General features: G+C 48.4%; 1 protein-coding gene across 1 annotated transcript in view; it reads right to left on the bottom strand.

The window, feature by feature from the left end:
* Window positions 1–21,829, bottom strand: part of LOC122544399 (polyamine-transporting ATPase 13A3-like) — a 59,670-nt gene that overhangs the window by 3,401 nt on the left and 34,440 nt on the right. The window contains exons 18-31 of the mRNA XM_043683646.1: window positions 21,438–21,568; window positions 20,694–20,818; window positions 19,705–19,880; window positions 16,613–16,744; window positions 15,475–15,554; window positions 13,823–13,865; window positions 11,757–11,866; window positions 11,550–11,646; window positions 10,623–10,695; window positions 8,311–8,488; window positions 7,038–7,219; window positions 5,952–6,040; window positions 5,054–5,134; window positions 1,462–1,551 (exon numbers count right to left, since the gene is read on the bottom strand). Coding sequence (XP_043539581.1) covers window positions 1,462–1,551; window positions 5,054–5,134; window positions 5,952–6,040; window positions 7,038–7,219; window positions 8,311–8,488; window positions 10,623–10,695; window positions 11,550–11,646; window positions 11,757–11,866; window positions 13,823–13,865; window positions 15,475–15,554; window positions 16,613–16,744; window positions 19,705–19,880; window positions 20,694–20,818; window positions 21,438–21,568 — 1,587 coding nt within the window. The remainder of the gene's footprint in view (window positions 1–1,461; window positions 1,552–5,053; window positions 5,135–5,951; window positions 6,041–7,037; window positions 7,220–8,310; window positions 8,489–10,622; window positions 10,696–11,549; window positions 11,647–11,756; window positions 11,867–13,822; window positions 13,866–15,474; window positions 15,555–16,612; window positions 16,745–19,704; window positions 19,881–20,693; window positions 20,819–21,437; window positions 21,569–21,829) is intronic.

Here is a 21,829-nt window from a genome sequence, read left to right as displayed (position 1 = left end):
CTGCCCCACAGCGCCAGGGACCAGGGCTCAATTTCACCCTCGGGCAACTGTCTGTATGGAGTTTGCATGTTCTCGCTGTGTCTGTGTGGGTTTCCTCTCCCAGTCCAAAGGTGTGCAGGTTAGGTGGATTAGTCATGGGAAAGGTAGGGTTACAGGGATAGGGCAAGAACATGGGCCTGGGTGGGATGCTCTTGGGGAGGGTCAGTGTGGACTTGTTGGACCGAATGGCCTGTTTCCACGCCGCAGGGCTGCTAAGATTCTATGAACCCGGGTCAATGAGCAACAAGAGTCACCCAAAGGCCCTGACACAGGTTTCCTTCCCTAAAGCACACAAGCGAACCAGGTTTTATAATCAACGCAACAGCTTCACAATCATTTCTCACCAAACAGACTGAAATACAAGATAGTTTTAGCATAAAGATGAGAATTCTGAAGTTGGGATGGTACCAGACTTGGACCCAATGGAGTTTGGTGCACATGGGCCTGGGTAATGAAGAACAGAACTTTTGTGAGAGTTAGGTTACAGTGTGGTTGGCTGAGTGGAAGTTTATAAAATGGTAAGAGGCAGCAAGACTGACATAAGCTCCATGAAGGGTGAGGATGCAGGGACATTTATACAGAGTCTGGACACCATAGGCAAGTACCCTGGGTGTGTGTCAGAGGTGGAGACAATCAGAGGGAACAACTGAACCTTGGTAAAATAGGTGGGTTTTAGGTAGGATGCTACAAGGGTTGGAAGGTTTGAGCTATAGGGAGAGGCTGAACAGGCTAGGGTATTTTCCCTGGAGCGTCAGAGGCTGAGGGGGGTGACCTTAGAGGTTTATAAAATCATGAGGGGCACGGATGGGGTTAATAGCAAAGGTCTTTGCCCCAGGAGGTGGTGGAGGCTGGTACAATCAGAGACCATTTAAAAGGCACCTGGATGAGAACATGAATAGGAAGGGTTTAGAGGGATTACGGGCCAAATACTGGCAAATGGGACTAGATTAATTGAGGATACCTGGTCGGTATGGAGTCTGTTTTCGTGCTGTACATTTCCTTCACTCTATAACAGCAGGAGATGAAACTGAATGTCAGAATACGGAGTTCTAATGCCTGAAAACACAGGCACCATGATCTCATGGAATGCCTGAGCATAGTTGATGTGTCGAATAGCCTGCATCTGCGCCTATTTCAAACAATCTTTCCAGAAGGTGCGATAAACAAAACAGACATCATCTCAGCAACCGGGTCAAGGGCAGGAGAATTGTCATTTGGCGAATAGAGTGCGGCCACTTGGGCCTTCGGGGTTAAGCTGTTTCAAGTAGTCCTGCTTTTGGTAAATGTTCCCAACATTTGTGATGAGCCCAGTCCTCTCCCAGTATCCAAACAGAGAGAGAAAGCCCCACCATGTTCCAACTCCACCGACTATACTGAACTCCAGCTCTCCACAAAACAGGTGCTGGGATACCAGCCTCCTACCTGTGCGTAGGTATGAGGGACAGGATGCTCATGGTAGCTTCCACTGCAGAGATTCCTTAGCCACTGGAAGCTGTGGTCACACAAGACATTCTACAACAAAGCAACAAGAAAAGAGCAATTATTGAGACCTATCTTGAACCATGGGCTGCGTCCCCACTTCTCGCCAAAAGGACACGGTTTCTCACTGCTCCTCTTCACCCGAAACAGCCATTAAGACTGCAGCGTGTACCATCCGCAACAACCAGGCAAGGCTCTATCGACCGCACCTCCCAGGCCTGAAACCTCCGTCTGCTTCAGGCACGTGACAACAAAACAGCCTCTCCTGAATCACGTGTGTCGGGCCCTTCCTTCAGAAATCACAGGGTGCAAACCCCCTTCCCTCGATGGCACGGTGGAAGCACTTTCACCGAACATTCTCAACAAATCAAACTACCTCACGGGCACCCATGGACAGTTAATAAATACCAGCCAAGCCACTGATACCCACATCCCAAAAACATGAAATACTTCTGTCTCATAACACCACAAGCTGAGGTCAGATGGATATGCCTGGCAATCACATCCAGTGGTTAATAACTAGGATTGACTATACAAGTCAGTAAAATTTGAGAGGTCCGTTCAGAAGTCTAACAACAGCAGGGAAGAAGCTGTCCTTGAATCTGTTGGTACGTATAACTATTCTCCACCGACTGCATTTTGCCTGGTGGAATAACTTCTTACTGCTATGGCCTCTCAACCCTAACAGGGAAGATCGTAGAACGGCCTAGAAATCCGAAAGACTCAGGGTAATTCTCTGAAGACATAGGTCAAATCCCACCATGGCTGAACGGTCAGTATAAGAGGATACAGGAATTGGAAGAACGAACTGGAGGTGAAATGTGGAGATTAATTAAACAGTAACTTGAGAGAGAGAATTTTCTACTTGAAAATGCCAATGGAATGAGTTGTTTATTGGATGAAAATCTGTAAAGAAACAGACAGTGGAACTCTGAAGAAAAATGAGGAGTGCAACTAATGGTTCACTGAAAGCGAACACACTGACAGAATGGGCCAAGTGGCCTTCCCCTCGTGCTGTACCATCCTCTCCATACCCAGCCTTCAGCCACCATCAACTCTAAGTTAATGCTTGCCTTTATTGGTCAGCTCATTGACTTTAGGAGTTGAGATTGTCATACTGCGGTACAGGACATTGGTCAGGCCATTTTTGCAATACTGTGTTCAAGTCTGGCCTCACTGCTCTAGGAGAGATGTTGTTAAACTTGAAAGGGTTTGGAAAGGGTTTAAGGATGTTGCTGGGATAGGTTGAAAAGCCATTGTCTTTTCCCCAGGGTAGGGGAGTTCAAAAGCAGAGGGCATAGGTTTAAGGTGAGGGGGGGGATTTAACAGTGACCCAAGGGACAACATTTTCACGCAGAGGGTGGTGCATGTATGGAATGAGTTGCCAGAGGAAGTGGATGAGTCTAGTACATTTACAACATTTAACGGGCGAAAGTGAGGACTGCAGATGCTGGAGATCAGAGCTGAAAATGTGTTGCTGGAAAAGCGCAGCAGGGTCAGGCAGCATCCAAGGAACAGGAGAATCGATGTTTCGGGTATGAGCCCTTCTTCGGGCTCATGCTCAAAACGCCGATTCTCCTGCTCCTCGGATGCTGCCTGACCTGCTGTGCTTTTCCAGCAACACATTTTCAACATTTATTAGGCATCTGGATGGGTATATGAGTAGGAAGGGTTTGGAGGGATATGGGCCAAGTGCTGGCCAATGGGACTAGGTTACTTTCGAATATTTAGTCAGCGTGCAAGGTTTAGACCAAAAAGCTCTGTTTCTGTGCTGTACATCTCTGTGGCACTCAGTCAGAACAACAGCGTAATCTCTGCTGAATCAGCACTCTATCCATCATCCTAAATATTCACTTCCACCACCGCACAACCTAGAACAGTAGTTAGTCTTTGGGATACAGGGTTGATGTTCCTCCCATTGCTGACGCCCCCCCCCCCCCCAGAGTGAATTCCCATGGGGTTGGGGTACACTAGTGGGCGGCACGGTGGCACAGTGGTTAGCACTGCTGCCTCACAGCGCCAGAGACCCGGGTTCAATTCCCGCCTCAGGCGACTGACTGTGTGGAGTTTGCACGTTCTCCCCGTGTCTGCGTGGGTTTCCTCCGGGTGCTCCGGTTTCCTCCCACATCACAAAGATGTGCAGGGTCAGGTGAATTGGCCATACTAAATTGCCCGTAGTGTTAGGTAAGGGGTAAATGTAGGGGTATGGGTGGGTTTCGCTTCGGCGGGTCGGTGTGGACTTGTTGGGCCGAAGGGCCTGTTTCTACACTGTAATCTAATCTAATCTAATCTAATCAAAAAACCCCTTGCCCGTTTTGGACACTGCTGGCAGCATTTATTACTATCTGCAGAAACATGCCAAAGCTCTTTCGACACCATCTTCCAAACCCACGCCCACTACCAAGGACAAGGGCAGCAGGTAAATTGGGACACCATCCCCTGCAAGGAGAAAGTGAGGACCCGCAGATGCTGGAGACCAGAGTTGAAAAATGTGGTGCTGGAAAAACACAGCAGGCCGGGCAGCATCCAAGGAGCAGGAGACTCGACGTTTCGGGGGCATAAGCCTGAAGAAGGGCTTATGCCCGAAACGTCGATTCTCCTGCTCCTCGGATGCTGCCCGGCCTGCTGTGTTTTTCCAGCACCACGTTTTTCAACACCATCCCCTGCAAGCCTCACATCACCCTAACTTGGAAATATATTGGATTTGATTTCATTTATTGTTGTCACATGTACCTAGGTACAGTGAAGAGTTTTGCTTTGCATGCATCGGGTAATAGAACAGAGAGAGGAATACAACGTTACAGCTGCAGAATGGCGCAGTAACAGCGAGATCAACATTAAAGTTAAAATTTGAGAAGTCCGTTCTGAAGTCTAACAACAGCTGGAATGAAGCTGTACTCCAGTCTGTTGGTACGTGTTTTGTATCTTCTGCCTGACGGAAGAGGTTAGAAGGGATTATAACCGGGGTGGGAGGGGTCATTGACGACATTGGCTGCCTTCCCAAGGCAGCAAGGAGTGTACGTGGAGTCAATGGATGGAAGATTGGCTTGTTGTATGGACTGGGCCATGTTCACAGCTCTCTGAAATTTCTTATGGTCCTGGGCACAGCAGTTGCTGTACCAAGCTGTGATGCTTTCTATGGTGCATCTATAAAAGTTGGCATCACTGTCTCTTCACTGTTGGTGGGTCAAAATCCTAGAGTTCACTCCCCAACGGCATGGCAGGTGTCCCTACACCACACAGACTGCAGCAACACACTTTGGCAGCTCACCATCACCTTTGCAAGAGCAACTAGGGATAAAGAACAAATGCTAGCCGAGCCAGTAATGCCCACAGCCCCTAAAAGGACACTAAAACAAGTCTTATCCATCAGTTTAACAGGGATCCCAATGACACAACAACCCTGCAGCATACCCCACAGGTATCACATACAGCTCGACTATAACTGTACCCCTTCCCATCTGCAGGAACCTTGCCACGTTCCTCCTCCCATCTTTGGGAGCAGGAGATTCCCAAGTGCGCATCTCACACTCACCTCCACCAGAACACAAAGAGTTACGTTGGCCAGAATTAAAAACAACATCTTATTTCGCCAATCCGAAGGTACACAGACCAGCTGGGGAGGAGAAACAGAAAGAAATGAAAAAAAGTGTTCAATTGTCAGGTAGGTTCATTAATTGTATGTAGATATTCTTCATTAAACTTTGTTCGTTCCCACCCAATATAGAGTTTGAGATGCTTCTCAAATTAGGCTTCTTTTCCTGAAGCAGTTCGATGTTGCCTGGCTAACCAACTGCAGGGGCATCACAGTCAGGATCGACCTGAGGCCTACACAATGTGCTCTGTAGTACAGCTCACACAGGGGCAGCCAAAGGAGCGGGCACTCTGAATGACCCTTCCAGAGCACCTCCCAGTAGACTCCGGTAACAGATTTAATACACAGCACAGCAACGGAACATCTTTTACAACTGCATGGGGTTGGCAGCAAACGCACAGTAATTTTACAAAGGCCGGTTCCAGAAGACGAAGGGGCGGGGTTGGGGAGGATGTCTAAAGGTTGCAGGGATAGAACTGGATTGAAGAAACATCACTGATAATGGAGTGCAGGACTCAGGGACACGGCTGGAGAAAATTATCCTTGGGCAGATGAGTGATGCAGATCCAAAAACAACACCCCTCTCCTCCATGTTCCACCAGCAACTCCAACCCACCCACTTGAGAAGCAGAAGAGACCACACAGCTCCACCAAAACACCCAACTTGACCAAGAAACCACATTGAAAGTGGGCCTTATATTGTAGACATACACTTTCCTCACTGGACCTTGGTTTGAATCGAGCCTCAGAGTGTGGCCATGGTATCTAGCCCAATGATTGGGGATTAGCACCTCCTCAACCTTTCACTGAGCCAAGCGACGATTCCTAATTCTCTTACCTGAAAGAAGTTATCAACCATGTCAATTGGGTACATCATAATCAGAATGATGAAACCGTAAAGGACCAGAATACAACCCATAAATAAATCTGAAAAAGAGCAGAATCAGATCATAATCTCAATCTCAGATCCTCCTGAACCCCTCGATTAGAGCGCAGTCTCTAACTCACTCCCGGGTATCTGCTATTCTATTTATTGATTCCAGTCCGTAACTCTCTACTGGGCATTTGTTATTCTGTATATAAACACACCAAACACCTCGATTAGATTCAACCCAGACATGCTCACTGAGTGGGTGGTACAACTTTACAGTAAAGCACGGAACTCTGGATTGCTCCTGTTAACGAGGGAGACTGCAAGGTGGTATCCAGCATAAGCAGGCCCTCCCAAAAGGCTGACACACTCTCACCAGTCGAGGGGAACATTACTGGATCATGAGAAATACCAATCGCAAGGACGAGAGGAGCAGATTGCTCCACACTGTGCACATCGAGACAGAGGATAACATGGACGAAGGAAATTATTGAACTGATATAGAGTCATTTACATACTCCGGATCATTTTTTTTTAAGAAAGTGCTTTGCTGTTAACAAAACACTTGTGCCTGGAGTGCGGACACCACTGGAATAAAAGGTCAAGCAATGCACAGTAAGATCCCATGGGCAGCAGCAGTACTAATTGTGGGAAGAGTATTGACCAGGACACAAGGAGAACAGTCACCTTTCTCGATGAAGCATCCTTTGGGATATGACTGTACAATGTAACAGCACAGAAACAGGCCATTCGGCCAAAATGTTCTTTGCTGATGGCTTTGTTCCAGACCAGCCTCCACCACAGCCTATGACCTTTCAGTCACCTGGTAGGTCCTTTCATTCCTTCCCCCCCCCCCCCCCCAAGATCGGCCGGCCTAATCTCCTCCTCATGGGTCTAAAAGGAAACTTCCCCTTCCTCAGTATAACACCCCCACTGCGCAGCGGCTAGACGGCAAGCTACATTGGGTCCCAGAGAAGGGCTGGGGTGAGGAGCCAGACCCAAGAGTGATTTGGACTAATACAAGTACCCAAGACACAGAGACACTCAACTCACAGTTTCTGTAGACAGGCTGCCTGAAGGGTCGTCCCTTCGAGAACACAAAAGCAACTGCCAGATACTGGCAACAGGAGACAAAAAAAAGTGTCGTATTTTCATAATTCGAGACATTGTGCTCATCCACTTCAGACTCATTGTGAAGTGAAACGTTGGTGTTCCCCTGGATCCCATTACAAACACTGCAGAAAGAAGACCAGTCACTTGCTGTTAAATGAAGCTTGTGTCTTGGACAGCACAACAAATTAAACAAAACGTTTACGTTAAAATATTGACAGAGCAAAATCAAGCATGATGGTCATTTTAGCCATTTACCATCAGCGCTGAGATAAAGTAAAGCTTTCTCGACAATGTCCCCCCCATCAAACTCTCCCAGGACAGAGACAGCACAGGGTTAGATACAGAGTAAAGCTCCCTCTACGCTGTCCCCCCCATCAAACACTCCCAGGACAGGGACAGCACGGTGTTAGATACAGAGTAAAGCTCCCTCAACACTGTCCCCCCCATCAAACACTGCCAGGACAGGGACAGCACGGGGTTAGATACAGAGTAAAGCTCCCTCAACACTGTCCCCCCCATCAAATCCTCCCAGGACAGGGACAGCACGGGGTCACATACAGAGTAAAACTCAGTCTACACTGTCCCCATCAAACCCTCCCAGGACAGGGACAGCACGGGGTTAGATACAGAGTAAAGCTCGCTCTACACCGTCCCTCCCATCAAACACTCCCAGGACAGGGACAGCACGGGGTTAGATACAGAGTAAAGCTCCTTCTACACTGTCTCCATCAAACAATCCCAGCACAGAGACAGCATGGAGTTAGATACCGAGCAAAACTCCCTCTGCAACTGTCCCCCAATCAAAAACTCCCAGGGCAGAGTAGAAAGTGTGGTGCTGGAAAAGGAGCCATAAGCATTCCTGATGAAGGGCTTACACCCGAAACATCGATTCTCCTGCTCCTCGGATGCTGCCTGACCTGCTGTGCTTTTCCAGCACCACACTCTCAACTCTGATCTCCAGCATCTGCAGCCCTTACTTATTCCTAGGACAGGGCCAGGAGTAAGTAACTCCCTCTGTAATTACTACGTTTTGGCTCTGATCTCAACAAGCACGTAGATATCGATGCATAGGGCACAGTGGTTTCCCCCACACCTTATGGACTGTAGTGATGCAAGGAGGTAATTCAGAAGATAACAAATGCTGACCCTGCCAGTAAGGCCCAAGTTCTGTGAATTATCTGCATTTCAGCGATGGCTGCTGAGCGACTCTTACTTTGAGGAGGGGGTCCACGTCTCGTACCAGGGCTGTTCCTTAACCAGCAGGAAGGCCGTGACCTGAAAGGCCAACGAGAGGAGGATCTGCATCGACACGGATAGCAGCATCGGCACTGAGATCAGGCTGGACGGTGGCCTGCGTGGGACCAGCTCCTTCCAGGATGAATTCAGGCTCACTGCAAGGCAAGTAGTTACATGGACAGAGTTAGCCTTCCCTCTGATCTGGCTCCTAACTGCCCCCAACATTAACTTCCACGTCGACTGCCTCTACGGCTCCAGAGACCCTGAGTCAGGCGGAGGAAACAGGAGCAGCTCTTATGTTGTGCTGCCTGCCAGAGGCCTTCGAAAACCACCCTTATCCAGTGACTCAAATTCATCCTTTTTTCAAGACAGGGGTCCCCAGGATCCATGGAGCACACTTGGAGAGAAAATCAAAGTTAACATTTCAAGATGCTTTACGGGAGATGGTGTAGTGCTCCAGAGAAATCCAGCCATGGGAGTGGCTCTTAACTGCCTGAGCGAGCTTTTCAGATCAAGGGGCAATGAGGATGGGACAACAAATGCTGACCCTGTCCCGGAAAGAAACAAACTAGAGGGCACAGGTTTAGGGTGGGGGGGGAAAGATTTAAAAGGGACCTGAGGGGCAACTTTTTCATGCAGAGGGTGGTACATGTATGGAATGAGCTGCCAGGGGAAGTTGTGGAGGCTGGTACAATTACAGCATTTAAAAGGCATCTGGACAGGTGTATGAATAGGAAGGGTTTGGAGGGATATGGGCCAGATGGGACTAGGCCAGATTGGTACGTCTGGTTGGTATGAGCATGTTGGAACGAAGGGACTGTTTCTGTGATGCGTGATTACAAGAAAAGCAGCCCTGGCTGTATTTAGTTTTCAACAACAAGAGAAGCACATGTGGATCTGGCGGGCTTTCCTTCAATCAGCCCCTCTCACTCTCTCTGTCTTGGTCATCAGCCGAATCCCAGACTTCCTTCTGCTACTTCACTGTCACCATTGGTCATAGGATGCCAGGTCGCGAGCTCGCAACCCTTTTCCAGGAGTACCTCACGATCCCACCAATGGCTCTGGGGCAGGAGCTTTGGCTCTGAAGGAGCTGTGGTGAAGATCGGCCAAGGCAGGACCGAAAGGCTGAAGTTACCACAACCGGTTGCCGCAATCAAGCTTGCAATCCCCGAATTACAGAAGATCGAGGAGTGGGTTAGCTACAATATCTAAAAAAGGTAGGCACGGAAAGGAACTGTTCTCCCCTGAAGAGAGTGTCGAGAACGAGGAGGCAGAGCCTTCAATGCCATTCAGGTAATATCAGGAAGCAACTCCTCTCACAGGGGGCAGTGTCACAGAGTCATACAGCACAGAAACAGACCCTTCAGTCCAACCTGTCCACACTGACCAAGTTCCCCAAACTAAATCAGTCCCACCCGGCTGCGTTTAGCCGACATCCCTCTAAACCTTTCCTATCAATGCATTTGTCTTTCCATTGTAGTAACTGTATCTGCATCCACCACTTTCTCTGGCAACACATTCCACACATGAACCAACCTCTGGAAAAAAATTGCCCCTCGTGTGTTTTTTTTTAAAAAAAATCTTTCTCCTCTCACCTCGAAAAACATGCTGGCTAGTTTTGAATACCCCACCACCCAGGGAAAAGATTTTTGCTGTTCAGCTCATCTATGCCCCTCACTGTTTTATAAAAGTCCATAAGGTCACCCCTCAACGTTCTACACTCCAGTGAGAAAGGTCCCAGTCTATCCGGCCTCTCCGTATAATTCAAGCCCTCCAGTCATGGTAACATCGTGGTAAATGTTTTCTGAAGGCTTTCCAATTTAATAGCACCCTTCCTCTGTCGGGAGAAATTTGGATTGCATTCCCAAGAAGACTGGGAGTGAAATGAAGTTTCAAGACTGCTGCCAGAAGATTATTGTCGGGTAAAGGTAGTGGGCGATAGTGAGCAAGGTGAACAGATGAGTTTGAAGTTTACACAATGATGAATCAGAGCCGAAGGGTGTAGCAGGGTCAGGAATCCATGTCTGATCTCTGCGGCCTTTTACACCATGGCAAAGGCCATGCCCTGCTTACTATTAACCCTGGGCTAGGATTAGATCATTCACCACATGGCTGCGACCAAACCAACAGCTAAAGGGTCAGAGAGCAACAGGGTCAGGGTGGAGTCAGCACCTGATCAGGCCCATTGGGGGTCAGGGCTGCAGGTTTAGCTCCCATCGCTGATTATAGGAAGAGCCGCCTTTTTGAAAAGCAACCACTAGCAGCCTACCCAGTGTGCCCTTTACTCACTTGTAAAAGCAATGGACATGATGATGACCAAGTCGATGAACAGATACTGCACATCTCCCAGGTTACTCAGGACCTGCAATCAAAAAGTCACATCAGAAAGCTTCATTTCAACGCTAGCAGAAGTCACGAGACATGTGCAGCACAACTATTCTAGCATACAATGTTTACATCCTATCCCATGCCATCTCCCATCCCTCTAGCATTCCCTAATCCATACCACTTCCTCTTCTATCACAGCCCTCATTTTTTAATGTCTTCCCAGACCCCTAAGTTGATGCCACCCCCTCTACATACCTCCCAGGCAGTCTCTCATCCTGCTCCCCCTATCCCCCCGCTCTCTAATTCCCTGCTGAGAGGTTCCCCCACTGCCCTCCAGTATCCCCCTCCCACTGCCCCTACTCTCTGCCTGGGCTATTTCTCCAGCCTCGCAACTATTTGGGCCATTACCTGGTCTTCCCCGCCACCCCTCAACACTTTCCCAGGCTGTTTTCTCTCTCTGCCTAACTTGCTCCAACATGGTTGCAAACTCCTCCACACCTTCCCCCACTTTCCCCGGCCAGGTGTACCCCACCAACCAGTTCCATCTTGTACCTGACTCTCCTGTGCTTCCCCCCGACTCCCCGTGTCCCCTAATAGTGCACCACCCCCACTCCCTGCACGGTCATGCCCATTCCCATCACTCGCCAACTTGCCTCCGTGTTGTCAATCCTCTGTCCAACCTGGGCCACAGCTCCCCTGCGTTGTTTCACCCACCTCCCTTCCTGTGCCAGCTCCCTCCTTCTCAATGTTGCCCACCTCCCCAACCCCAGATGCCTTGAACAAGTCTGCAGTAGGCAGCAGGTGAGAACTCAAGACCCTGTTTCCAGTCTCAGTCTCACACACACAAACACACCCCGCCCCAGTCAGTACAGAAACAAGCTGACGTACAGAATAAAGCAGCAAGACGGAGAGATACTGGATGATGCTGTACAAAGCCATGAATTTGAACACGCAGAATGAGGTGACCAGGGCTGCCCGACCCTCCCTGCGGAAAAACAAACCATTAATAAATCATTTCCAAGGAGAAGATCGCGAACCAATCCTCCCCCCACGCACCACTTCAGAGAGCTGCTGAATGTATTTCTGCCCCATTACCTGATGAGATCCGGCACACAGGAAATGTCTGGAGTTTTTGAGGTGAAAGGTGACGCCACGGAAGCCTCGAGCTCCGAGAGGGAGATCCCGGCGTGAGCTCGCTTTAGCGCCTGTGGTAGGAACACAGCGGTGTTATGTCAAGGTGCAGAAATAGGCCGTTCCATGCTTCATGTTATACCCCACACAGGCCTCCCCATAACCAGCACCGCACCTACCCTGACATTCCCATCATTGAGAGGATCTTGAACATAACAAAAGCCAATTCAGCATCCTCCTCAGATGTATCCAGAATATACCTTCACCTTAACATAATCATGGAATCCCTACAGTGTGCAATCAGGCCCTTTGGCCCAACAAGTCCACACCGACCCTCAGAAGTATAACCCATTTCCCTACTACTCTACATTTACCCCATACCTACACATCCCTGAACAGTACAGGCAATTTTGTGTGGCCAATTCACCTAACCTGTACATCTTTGGACTGTGGGAGGAAACCGGAGTAAACCCACGCAGACTTGGGGAGAATGATTAGATTCTCTACAGTGTGGAAACAGGCCCTTTGGCCCAACAAGTCCACACTGACCCTCTGAAGAGAAACCCACCCAACCTCCACACAGACAGTCGCCCAAGGATGGAATTGAACCCAGATCCCTGGTGCTGTGAGGCAGCAGTGCTACTGCTTGCAAGTCGAGCATATGCTGCCCATCCCAAAGTCCCCTTGACATGAACGTTTTGGAGGCAAGTCAGAAGCCGGCCAAGAGTCCAGAATAGGCCGCACAAGGGGAGGACGGCAGAATTCCTCCCCGAGAGGACATTAATGAACCAGATGGATGTGGTTACTATTTCTGTGGCAAGCTTTCAGTTCCTGATTTATTACTTTAAATTATATCAGGGCAGAGTTTGACAGATTTGCGTCCAATAAGGAAATCTCTCATATTTAAGAGTTGGTCTTTTACTGCATCTTGTCTGTAGCTGTAACACTACATTCTGCAGTCTGTTCTATTACTCTGATATTCCTTTGTAAGACAGGATTTATCTGGATAGCAAGCAAAGCAATACTTTCCACTGTATCTCGGAACATGTGACAATAATAAATCAAATAAATATATATCAGGTCAAATCAAGTGCTATTCTTAAAACAGGTTATGCGAAAACTTACATATTTGACACACACAAATGAATGTTTCCTTTAATGCACTGGAATACACCACGCAGCACTTTCACAGTATGAACATTAAAAAATATTGGAATGTGAGGTTACCAATCCAATTAGCAAGAAGGTTCCTCATGCAATAAATGCCACAAGTGTGATAGAAGGGGTAAAGATAGTTCCTCTTGTTTAACAGCTCACAAATCAAATCGGACCTTGAGCTCAAACAGTTATCCGTCAGTCCTCTGGGCATATTAGAGCAAGATCAGGCAGGGTAGCTGCCAGCTTATTAGCTGGTGAGCACAACTTAGATCAGCCAGCAATATTGCCTCTGATTATTGTCAAGATTAGAGTGGTCCTGGAAAAGCACAAAAGGTCAGGCAGCATCCGAGGAGCAGGAAAATCAGCGTTTTGGGCCTGTGATTACTGGCTAGCAAGCACAGGGTGACTACTGCTGTTCGCTAGCTAGCGAGCATAGAATAGAATATCAGTCAGAGTCATTATTGCTGTTTACTAGCAAGTTAAGAAAAATAAAGTCAGACCAGGCATGGTTACTGCCGGATGGTCAGCCCCACACTAGGCGAAGATTTGCAGTGCGTGCGCTCAATAGCAAACATGTGCTCTGTGCATAAATCAGGAGCAAACAGAATTGTGCAGACCAGAGATGCCACCTGGAAGTGAATTTTCACTGTACGTGATGGTGGACCAAGAATGGTTACTGGAGTCAGTGACATTGGGCCCAATCCTCACTGCCCTGCTGAGGTTCATCACCTAGATCCAGAAGGGAGCTAGGATTAGACAGAGGGGGACAGTGTAGTTCAGGGCTGAACTTGAACAGATCACTGCACTTGATTGACAAGGTAAGAAATAAAAGAAATCGCAACAAATAGTTTCTGCCATATGTTGTTACTCACCCCACAATCATTAGCACCATCGCCACACATTCCGACATAATAGCTGTTTCAAAACAAAATAAAGCCACAAGGTTTATTTAATTAATTCAACAACGTGCATGTACCTCCTCCACCAACGATTCCCAACGCTAGCAGGTCACTCACCTCAGAGACAGGAAGCCCTAAGTTGAAGCCCCACTTCCGGGCTTTGAGCAACAAATCCGGGCTGACATTTCAGTGCGATATTGGTGGGGCCTGGCAAGAGGTTGGCAGTAATAATCCTGACTGCAGGCACTCTCTCGAAGCTGGGTCAAAGTCCTGGAAATCCTTTTCTAACAGTGCTTTGGGACTACGTACACAACCCAGACTGCAGCTGTTCAAAGTGGCAGCTCACCACCACGTTCTCAAGGACGACAGTGGTCAGTGATATCCACGTCCCAGGAATGAAGAAAAGTCAGGATGACGAGTGGCTCGTTAGAGAACTGGGTCGGTGTCCCCACATATACACTGCCTTTGTTCTTCGACATGGGAGGGATCTCAGATTTGGAAGGTGCTGTCGCAGGAGCTTCGATGAGTTCCTGCAGTGCATCCTGTCAATGTTCTCCCTGTTGCTACTGAGCATCAGTGGTCGGGGAGGGAGTGAAGGCTGAAGATGAAGGCATTCTGGGTGTGCACTGCATAATCACACCTTGCACCCAACGCGAACTGGAGCTCAGCCAGAAAAGCACTCGTTACCCCATGCCCACAGACCTGCAATGGTCTCCAATATAAGGACTGCCATCTTCATTTCCTGTTAGTCAACCCCAAACTTTCTCATCCCACAACACTGAATGCTGGCTTTTGAAATGTCCCCACTTTTAACCATTGCATGTCTGGAGGCGAGCTTTTCAGAAACATGGGACCTAGTCATGGTATCTAATTATAAGGTGGGATGGGTCCCACTAACAGCACTGAGAAATTCATTGAGTTAATCTAACTGGGGCAGGACAGTGTCTCAGTGGTTAGCACTGCTTCCTCACAGCAGTAGGGACCAGGGGTTTAATTCCAACCTCTGGCAACTCTCTGGGTGGAGTTTACACATTTCCCTCATGTCTGCATGGGCTTCCTTTCACAGTCCAAAGATGTGCAGGTTAGGGTGATGGCCAAGGGACATGCAAGGTTACAGAAGTTTGGGGCGGGGAAGAGAGAGAGAGAGAGAGAGAAAAAAGAGAGAGTGAGAGGAAGAGAGAGAGTAAGAGGAAGAGAGAGAGGGGGAAAAGGAGAGAGACAGACAGACACAACAGAGGTGGTGGTGCATCTGGGTGGGATGCTCTTCAGAGGGTTGAAGTGGATCTGATGGGCTTAATGGCCTACTTCCACACAGTAGAGATTCAATGATTCTATGTTCTGGAATTCCCTCTTTAAACCCCTCCATCTCTCTCTCTCTCCATCTTTAGTATACTCCTTAAAATTGGCACATTAAGAAACGCCTTGGTCCCAGGTTTCGGTCAACTGTCCCAACACTTACTCTCGTGAAGTGCTTCAGGATGTTTCTCATAACAACAGAAGGCACTATATAAATGTAATGAGTCAGGTACCGTAATCGGAGAGAAGGTTTCCAATAAACCTAACAGAGCAGTGATGTTAATACTGTAATGGGTTCCGAACATTGCTAGTTTGTTGTCAATACTCACTCCACTTTCTGAAGGACCTCCACCAGCTGAGTTTTCTGATCTGGAGCCATACGAGCGTAAACCGTGCCACACAGGAGCAGCTGGGTAAGGTACAAACCACAGACCATTACATTCCTCATGGCAAATCCCAGGCAACACAGACACAAATATCCATCCACTGGCAATTCCAGCAGCTCCCAGCGGAATTCTCCCCATGGTACAGACCAAGCCCAACTTAGTTACAGAATTACCGGTATAGGACCTATATTTAACCCCATATTGACACTGTCCTGGCAGCATTTGACTGGAGACAGTATAGACAGAGCTTTGCCCTGTATCTAACCCCGTACTGTCCCTGCGATGGGAGTGTTTGAGGGGTCAGTGTAGAGACAGCTCTCCTTGATGTCTAAGCCTGTGCTGTATCTGTCCTGGGGGTGTTTGATGGGGTCAGGGTAGAGACAGCTCTCCTTGATGTCTAACCCTGTGCTGTGTCTGTCCTGGGGGTGTTTGATGGGGTCAGTGTAGAGACAGCTCTCCTTGATGTCTAACCCTGTGCTGTGTCTGTCCTGGGGGTGTTTGCTGACTTGGATGTCAAGTGTGTAATGTTGATATATCAAGCACTAAGTATTGAGGCAAGGAAACGAGAAAGGAATTGGAAACTCAAAAGACAGGTCTTCAACATTTGAAGGAAAGGAGCGAGGGATGAAAGCGAATAGAAAATAAAAAGGAAAGAATACTTGGTTGGGGGGTTGGGCAAAGAGAGAAAATGGGCATAGTATGAAATTAGAAAATCAGCTCAAATTACAAATTGGAACAGGTTGGATAAGCACACTGGGGAGAAAAGGTATGGAAACAATGCTGACAGCACATGTGGGAGGAGGCTCTTGTACAGCATTAACAGCAGAGCTGTTGGACTGAATGGCCATGTTTTATGATTCCACAAATCAGTAAAGCCATTAACAAAAGGATGGGGTCAGGTTTGCCGGTGAACCTTCCAGGTATTCTAGGAAGGTGCCAATACACTGCCAAGCCCGTGACAGCAGCTGCTTATAGTGTCTCTGTCACACAGATATGCTGTCAGACCACCATGCATTCCCACACCTTCACATTTAGAGCGAGCTCGAGACAGCGAGCGCAAGATAAGGAAATGCAGACTAACCTTGGGAAGCAAGTCCGGGAAGTGTTCTGCGATCACAGAGAAGGACTTCCCGCTCATGGCGAAATGGTAGGAGATTTCAGGCGACTGGGGTCCCTCTTTCAGACGGTCATTCTCTATGTTTATATGGAAATCCTGGGAAGAGAAGATGTCAGTGAGGGAAGGTTGAAGCATCAGATCTGAGAAACACTAAAGGCACATTTGTACGTACTTATTGCTCAAAATGAACATTTAACGCCACCTTAACAGAGTCTGGTCCCACTGGTGAAGAGGCCAGAAAGCAGCACAACTTACTTGTTGGGATCCCTTAAAAACTGGATTTTCCTGCTATTTACTGCACAGCATGGATTTCATTTAACAGCTGTAACAGCGTTATTTCATCACAGAACCTGTACAGTGTGGAAGCAGGTCATTCGGCCAATCAAGTCTACACTGAACCTCTGAAGAGCATCCCACCTCGACATATCCCCCAACCCCATCCCTGTAAGCCTGCATTTCCTCTGGCTAACCCACCTAATCTGCACTACACAGGAAAATTTAGCATGGCCAATCTACCTAACCTGCACATCTTTGGACTGTGGGAGGAAACCCATGCAGACACAGGGAGAATGTGCAAACTCCACAAGGACAGTTGCCACCAGTCCCTGGTGCTGTGAGGCAGAAGCGCTGTACCTAGCTTTCCAAAATGAAAGCAGAGAGAAATATTAGAAAAAACAGAGGTCACGATGCTCAAAACCAGCATCTTATCTGACGCCAAACGCACCCAGTCATCGTGTTGTTTGGAAAGAATGGGAAGGAAGATGATCAGCCAACGTCCCCTGGCCACTGGCCAAAAAGGTTCAGACAATTGATTGACACAGAGAAAAGACCCTGCCCCAAGAAATATGATACAGCAATAAGTCCCAGGTTCAGAAAGAGGTATACTCAGGACAGGGGGCACCAAGGCAAGCCTGGAAATCTGTGCTGGGACCAAGTAAGTGAGAGATGCCACATTACGCTGAAAAGCCGTGCAGGGGCCAAAGAGCTCAGCAACCAGATTCTGCGCTGGGAATAACTGCACCAGGGCTAGGTTCAATCCGCACCGGAGGATTTGCGCAGGGGCCAAGAATAGAATAGAATAGACCCGGGACAGAGGGGAACTCCTAAAGTGACGGACCCGGTAGGCAGACATTCTCATCTGAATGTGCTCAGAGAGCAGTCGTCGCCAGGAAAGTGGAAGACAGATCAAAAGGGGAAGAGGACGACTGAGGGAAGAGTTGCCCAACACCTCTGCTCGAGAATAGGATGCCGCCCCAACCATTCCAATTAGACTAAAACACTCTGTGCTGATGATAGCGGGTGGCACGGTGGCGCAGTGGTTAGCACTGCTGCCTCACAGTGCCAGGGACTCTCAGAATTGCAAAAAGGTCATCAACTGTCTATACTAGGTAACGGTGATCATAGACCCCTAAAATGTAACACGGGGAGTATCCTTCCTTCACCGGCAAACCGTAGCGCAGGCATCGTACAGATAGAGCTTTTTGAAATCAAATTTTAAATTATATTAATTATTAAAATTTTATTTAAAATATTTTAAACATTTGCTTCTGTCAGCAGTTAGTTGGATTGCATCTTGTCAATGGCACGCACTGCTGCTGCTGAGCGTTAGCGGTGGAGAGAGTGAAACTTGAAGGTAGTGGATTGGGATGCGGGCTACTCTGTCCCGGACGGCGTCGAGAGCTTCTTGTTGGATCTGCACCAACCAAGCGAGTAGGGTGCATTCCATCACACTCCTGACTTGTGTGTGCTACAGCCACCTCAATTAACTCAATAAAGTTACCCCATTTGCCAAGCATGACGGTGGAGGAAAACGGACCACAGGGTACGCTGTAGCTAAACCAGGTAACCATGCACTGACTGGTGAGGGGGCAGCAGCAAACTCTGGTTGATTTTTCTCTCCTTTACCCTCGGGTTAATTGCTTCTCATTTTCAAGTTTTTATTGAATACACATCCACTGCAGTGTCAGGCAGCACATTCCACGTCTCAACTCAATGTCTTCAGAAAAAAATATTCATTCTCATCCCCAGCTCTGGCAATTTTACCAATTATTTTCGATCTGTGCTCCCTCGGGTTACTGACCTTCCCACCAGTTCCTTATTCTACCGTCCCCGCTCATGGGTTTGGAAATCTTTACAAACTCTCCTCTGGAAAGGAGGGCCACCGCAGCTTTCCAAGTCTCCACATAACCGAGTCAAACAGAAATAACGCACAAGGGTATGGGGGCAAAGCAGGAAATTGGCAGGAGGTAACAATGTGCGTTTGAAGAGCCAGTGTGCACACAAAGGGCCAAATGGCCTCATTCTGCGCCATAAGACATCTGTGATTTTGCAGAGATCCTATTCCCCAGGTATCTATCGAGTGAAGCTGCTCCACTCTCTCCAACCAGCCTGACATCCTTGACATATGAAAACATCTAAGGTTATTAATCCAATTTATAATCCAACGAGAACAGCATTGTCTTATGGAAGGCCATTTAACAGCAAGACATGCAGAAGATCCAATGATTCAGTTGAGACAGTTTTTCACATATCAGGTTGGTGCCCAGATGTTAAAAACATGCAAATTAAAAGACATAATAAGATTGTTGAGAAATTAGTCAGATATGTCAAAAAGAAAGGATGGGTGGCATATTTAGAACCCCGTATTAAAGACAGCATTAGGAAGCTGTGGATTCCTGATGTCATTTTTAAAAGAGATACTCGTGTAATAATTGTGGAAGCAACGACACGGATGGAGAACATGTTGGAGCGAGCCTGGGAAGAAAAGACCATGAAATATAAACATCTGGAAAAGGAAATTATGGAACTTAGAAAAGGAACCAATATATTCTTTTATGGGTTTGTGGTGGGTTCACGTGGCAAATGGTTCATCAAGAATAATGACTTGATGAGAGATCTTAGGATTGAGAAGAAGAGAACATTTGCCCGGAACATCTTGAATCTTGTAATGTCTTTGACCCTGGAGTGTGCCATCCAGACTCAATATTCCCACTGGGATGCATTTTGACAAGTTGCTAAATGCAGAACAGACTGAGCGACGCCATCCGTTTCCTTACCTTGGTTTCATTCGTCACCGGCTTCTTCCACACGCTCGGATCCTCAGCATACTGCCAGTGGATTGTGGCAGACTGGCCGTCCTTCGGTGGCAACGCTTCCGTGACTATCACCTTCCCGTTTGGCGGGATCATCCCACATTCACGGGCCACAGAGACCGCCGTCAGCATGTTGTCCCCTGTCAATCGGGGGAGGGGGGGAGGAGATCAGGAGAAATGGTAGGTTTAGAACGTGCTGCTTACGTTTCCCAACACGATTTTATAAACTTCTGTATGGTCACCCCTCAGCTGCAGGGAAAACAGTCCCAGCCTATTCACCCTCTCCCTGTAGCTCAAACCCTCCGACCCTGGCAACATCCTTGTAAACCTTTTCTGAATATTTTCAAGTTTCACAACATCCTTCTCATCGTAGGGAGACCAGAATTGAATGCAACCCCACCAACCCCCTCCACACTCCCAACCACAAGGCAGCACAGTGGCTCAGTGGTTAGCACTGCAGCCTCACAGCGCCAGGGACCTGGGTTCAATTCCTGCCCTGGGTGACTGTCTGTGTGGAGTTTGCACATTCTCCCCATGTCTGCGTGGGTTTCCTCCGGGTGCTCCAATTTCCTCCCACGGTCCAAAGATGTGCAGGTTAGGGTGAATTGGCCATGCTAAATTGCCCATAATGTTAGGTGCATTAGTCAGAGGGAAATGCGTTTGGGTGGGTCACTCGTCGGAGGGTCGGTGTGGACTTGTTGGGCCGAACGGCCTGTTTCCACACTGTCAGGAATCTAATCTAATCAAACTTGCACTGTTCTATTTCTCTCAGGAGCACAGGATTTACCCAAACATTTATCCCCCAAATAATACCATTACAAAACAGATCATCTGCTCACTAATCTCACTGCAGTTCGCAGGAGTTTGCGTTTGATGGATCGGCTGCTGCATTTCCTACGCTAACATGCACTCTCCCCACCTCTAACTCTGCACCTAGTCCTAGAAACACCCACCGGTCACCATCACTGCACGGATACAGGCTTTCCTGAGCTCGCTGAGGATGGGAATAGAGCGTGGCTTCAGCTTGTTCTGCATCATGATCAGTCCAAGGAATTCCATGTTGCCCTCGATCACAGCCCTGTACAGAGAGACACATTGCTTAGTTAGGCCTGAGGGAGGGCTCCAGTTGCAGAGCGCTCTTGGGGTGCCCTCAGGGAGCAGCCTGCGGCAGATGAGCTAGACATCATGGCCTACTCACCTGGCCGGCAGACTGGAGGTGAGGCGCAAGAGTCTGGGAAAGCCAGGAACAAGGGTCAGAACATCCAGGGACATCGAAAGTCTGATAACCCACCAGGGGTGGCTGCAAGGTCAGACTGTGATGACCATCTCCTATGTTCGGGTTAGCATCAGAGGTGATGTTTAAAAGCTTACTCCGCTGGTGAATAAACAGCTTAGGCACATATGAGACAGCAGACCATTTACTGTATAATCCTCAGGACACCCACAGAGTGCCACAACTCCTGCAGACATCCTGGACTCGGGGGGGAAATTAGGAGTCGGGGACCTGTTCCCAGTCTTGTGATCTCTGCTGGCAAGTACACGTGGGAATGAAACAAAGACTTACATTTATATAGCGCCTCTCAGGCAGCTCCAAAGCTCTTCACAGAGAAACACAGAAACTAGGTGCAGGCCCAGGTCATTCGGGCCTCAAGGCCTGCTGCACCATTCAGCACGGTCACGGCCTGATCTGTTCCTACCTGTTGACGTTCTGCACTTTGTGCCAAGTCAGCTTCGCCTCCAGCTTGCGGTGGGCCACGGCAATCACCCTCAGGCCCTGCTGAGTGTACTTCTCCAAGACCTCCGAAAAATTCTCTGGAACTGCCACAAAAGGGAAAGGTCAAGGAGCTGTCATAGCCCTGGGTTTATCCAGAAACTCTGGCTTTTCCAGTAACTTGGGAGGATTAACATTACACCACCTTCCCAAGTGTGTTGCACTGGAATTCCCAATTTGACTTATGAGGCAGACGGGGCCGGTCAGTGCAGGCAGAGAGAGGTGAGAAGGGTCAGTGTAGGCAGACGGGGGAAGGGTCAGGGCAGGCAGACTGGGGATAGGGGTGGGGGGTCAGTGCAGGCAGACGGGGGAGGGGTC

The sequence above is a fragment of the Chiloscyllium plagiosum genome, chromosome 48 (genome assembly GCF_004010195.1).
Source record: "Chiloscyllium plagiosum isolate BGI_BamShark_2017 chromosome 48, ASM401019v2, whole genome shotgun sequence".
In the NCBI taxonomy this organism is placed as follows: Eukaryota; Metazoa; Chordata; class Chondrichthyes; order Orectolobiformes; family Hemiscylliidae; genus Chiloscyllium; species Chiloscyllium plagiosum.
Note: the sequence above shows the minus strand (reverse complement) of the source record. Positions and strands in the feature narration are given on the sequence as shown.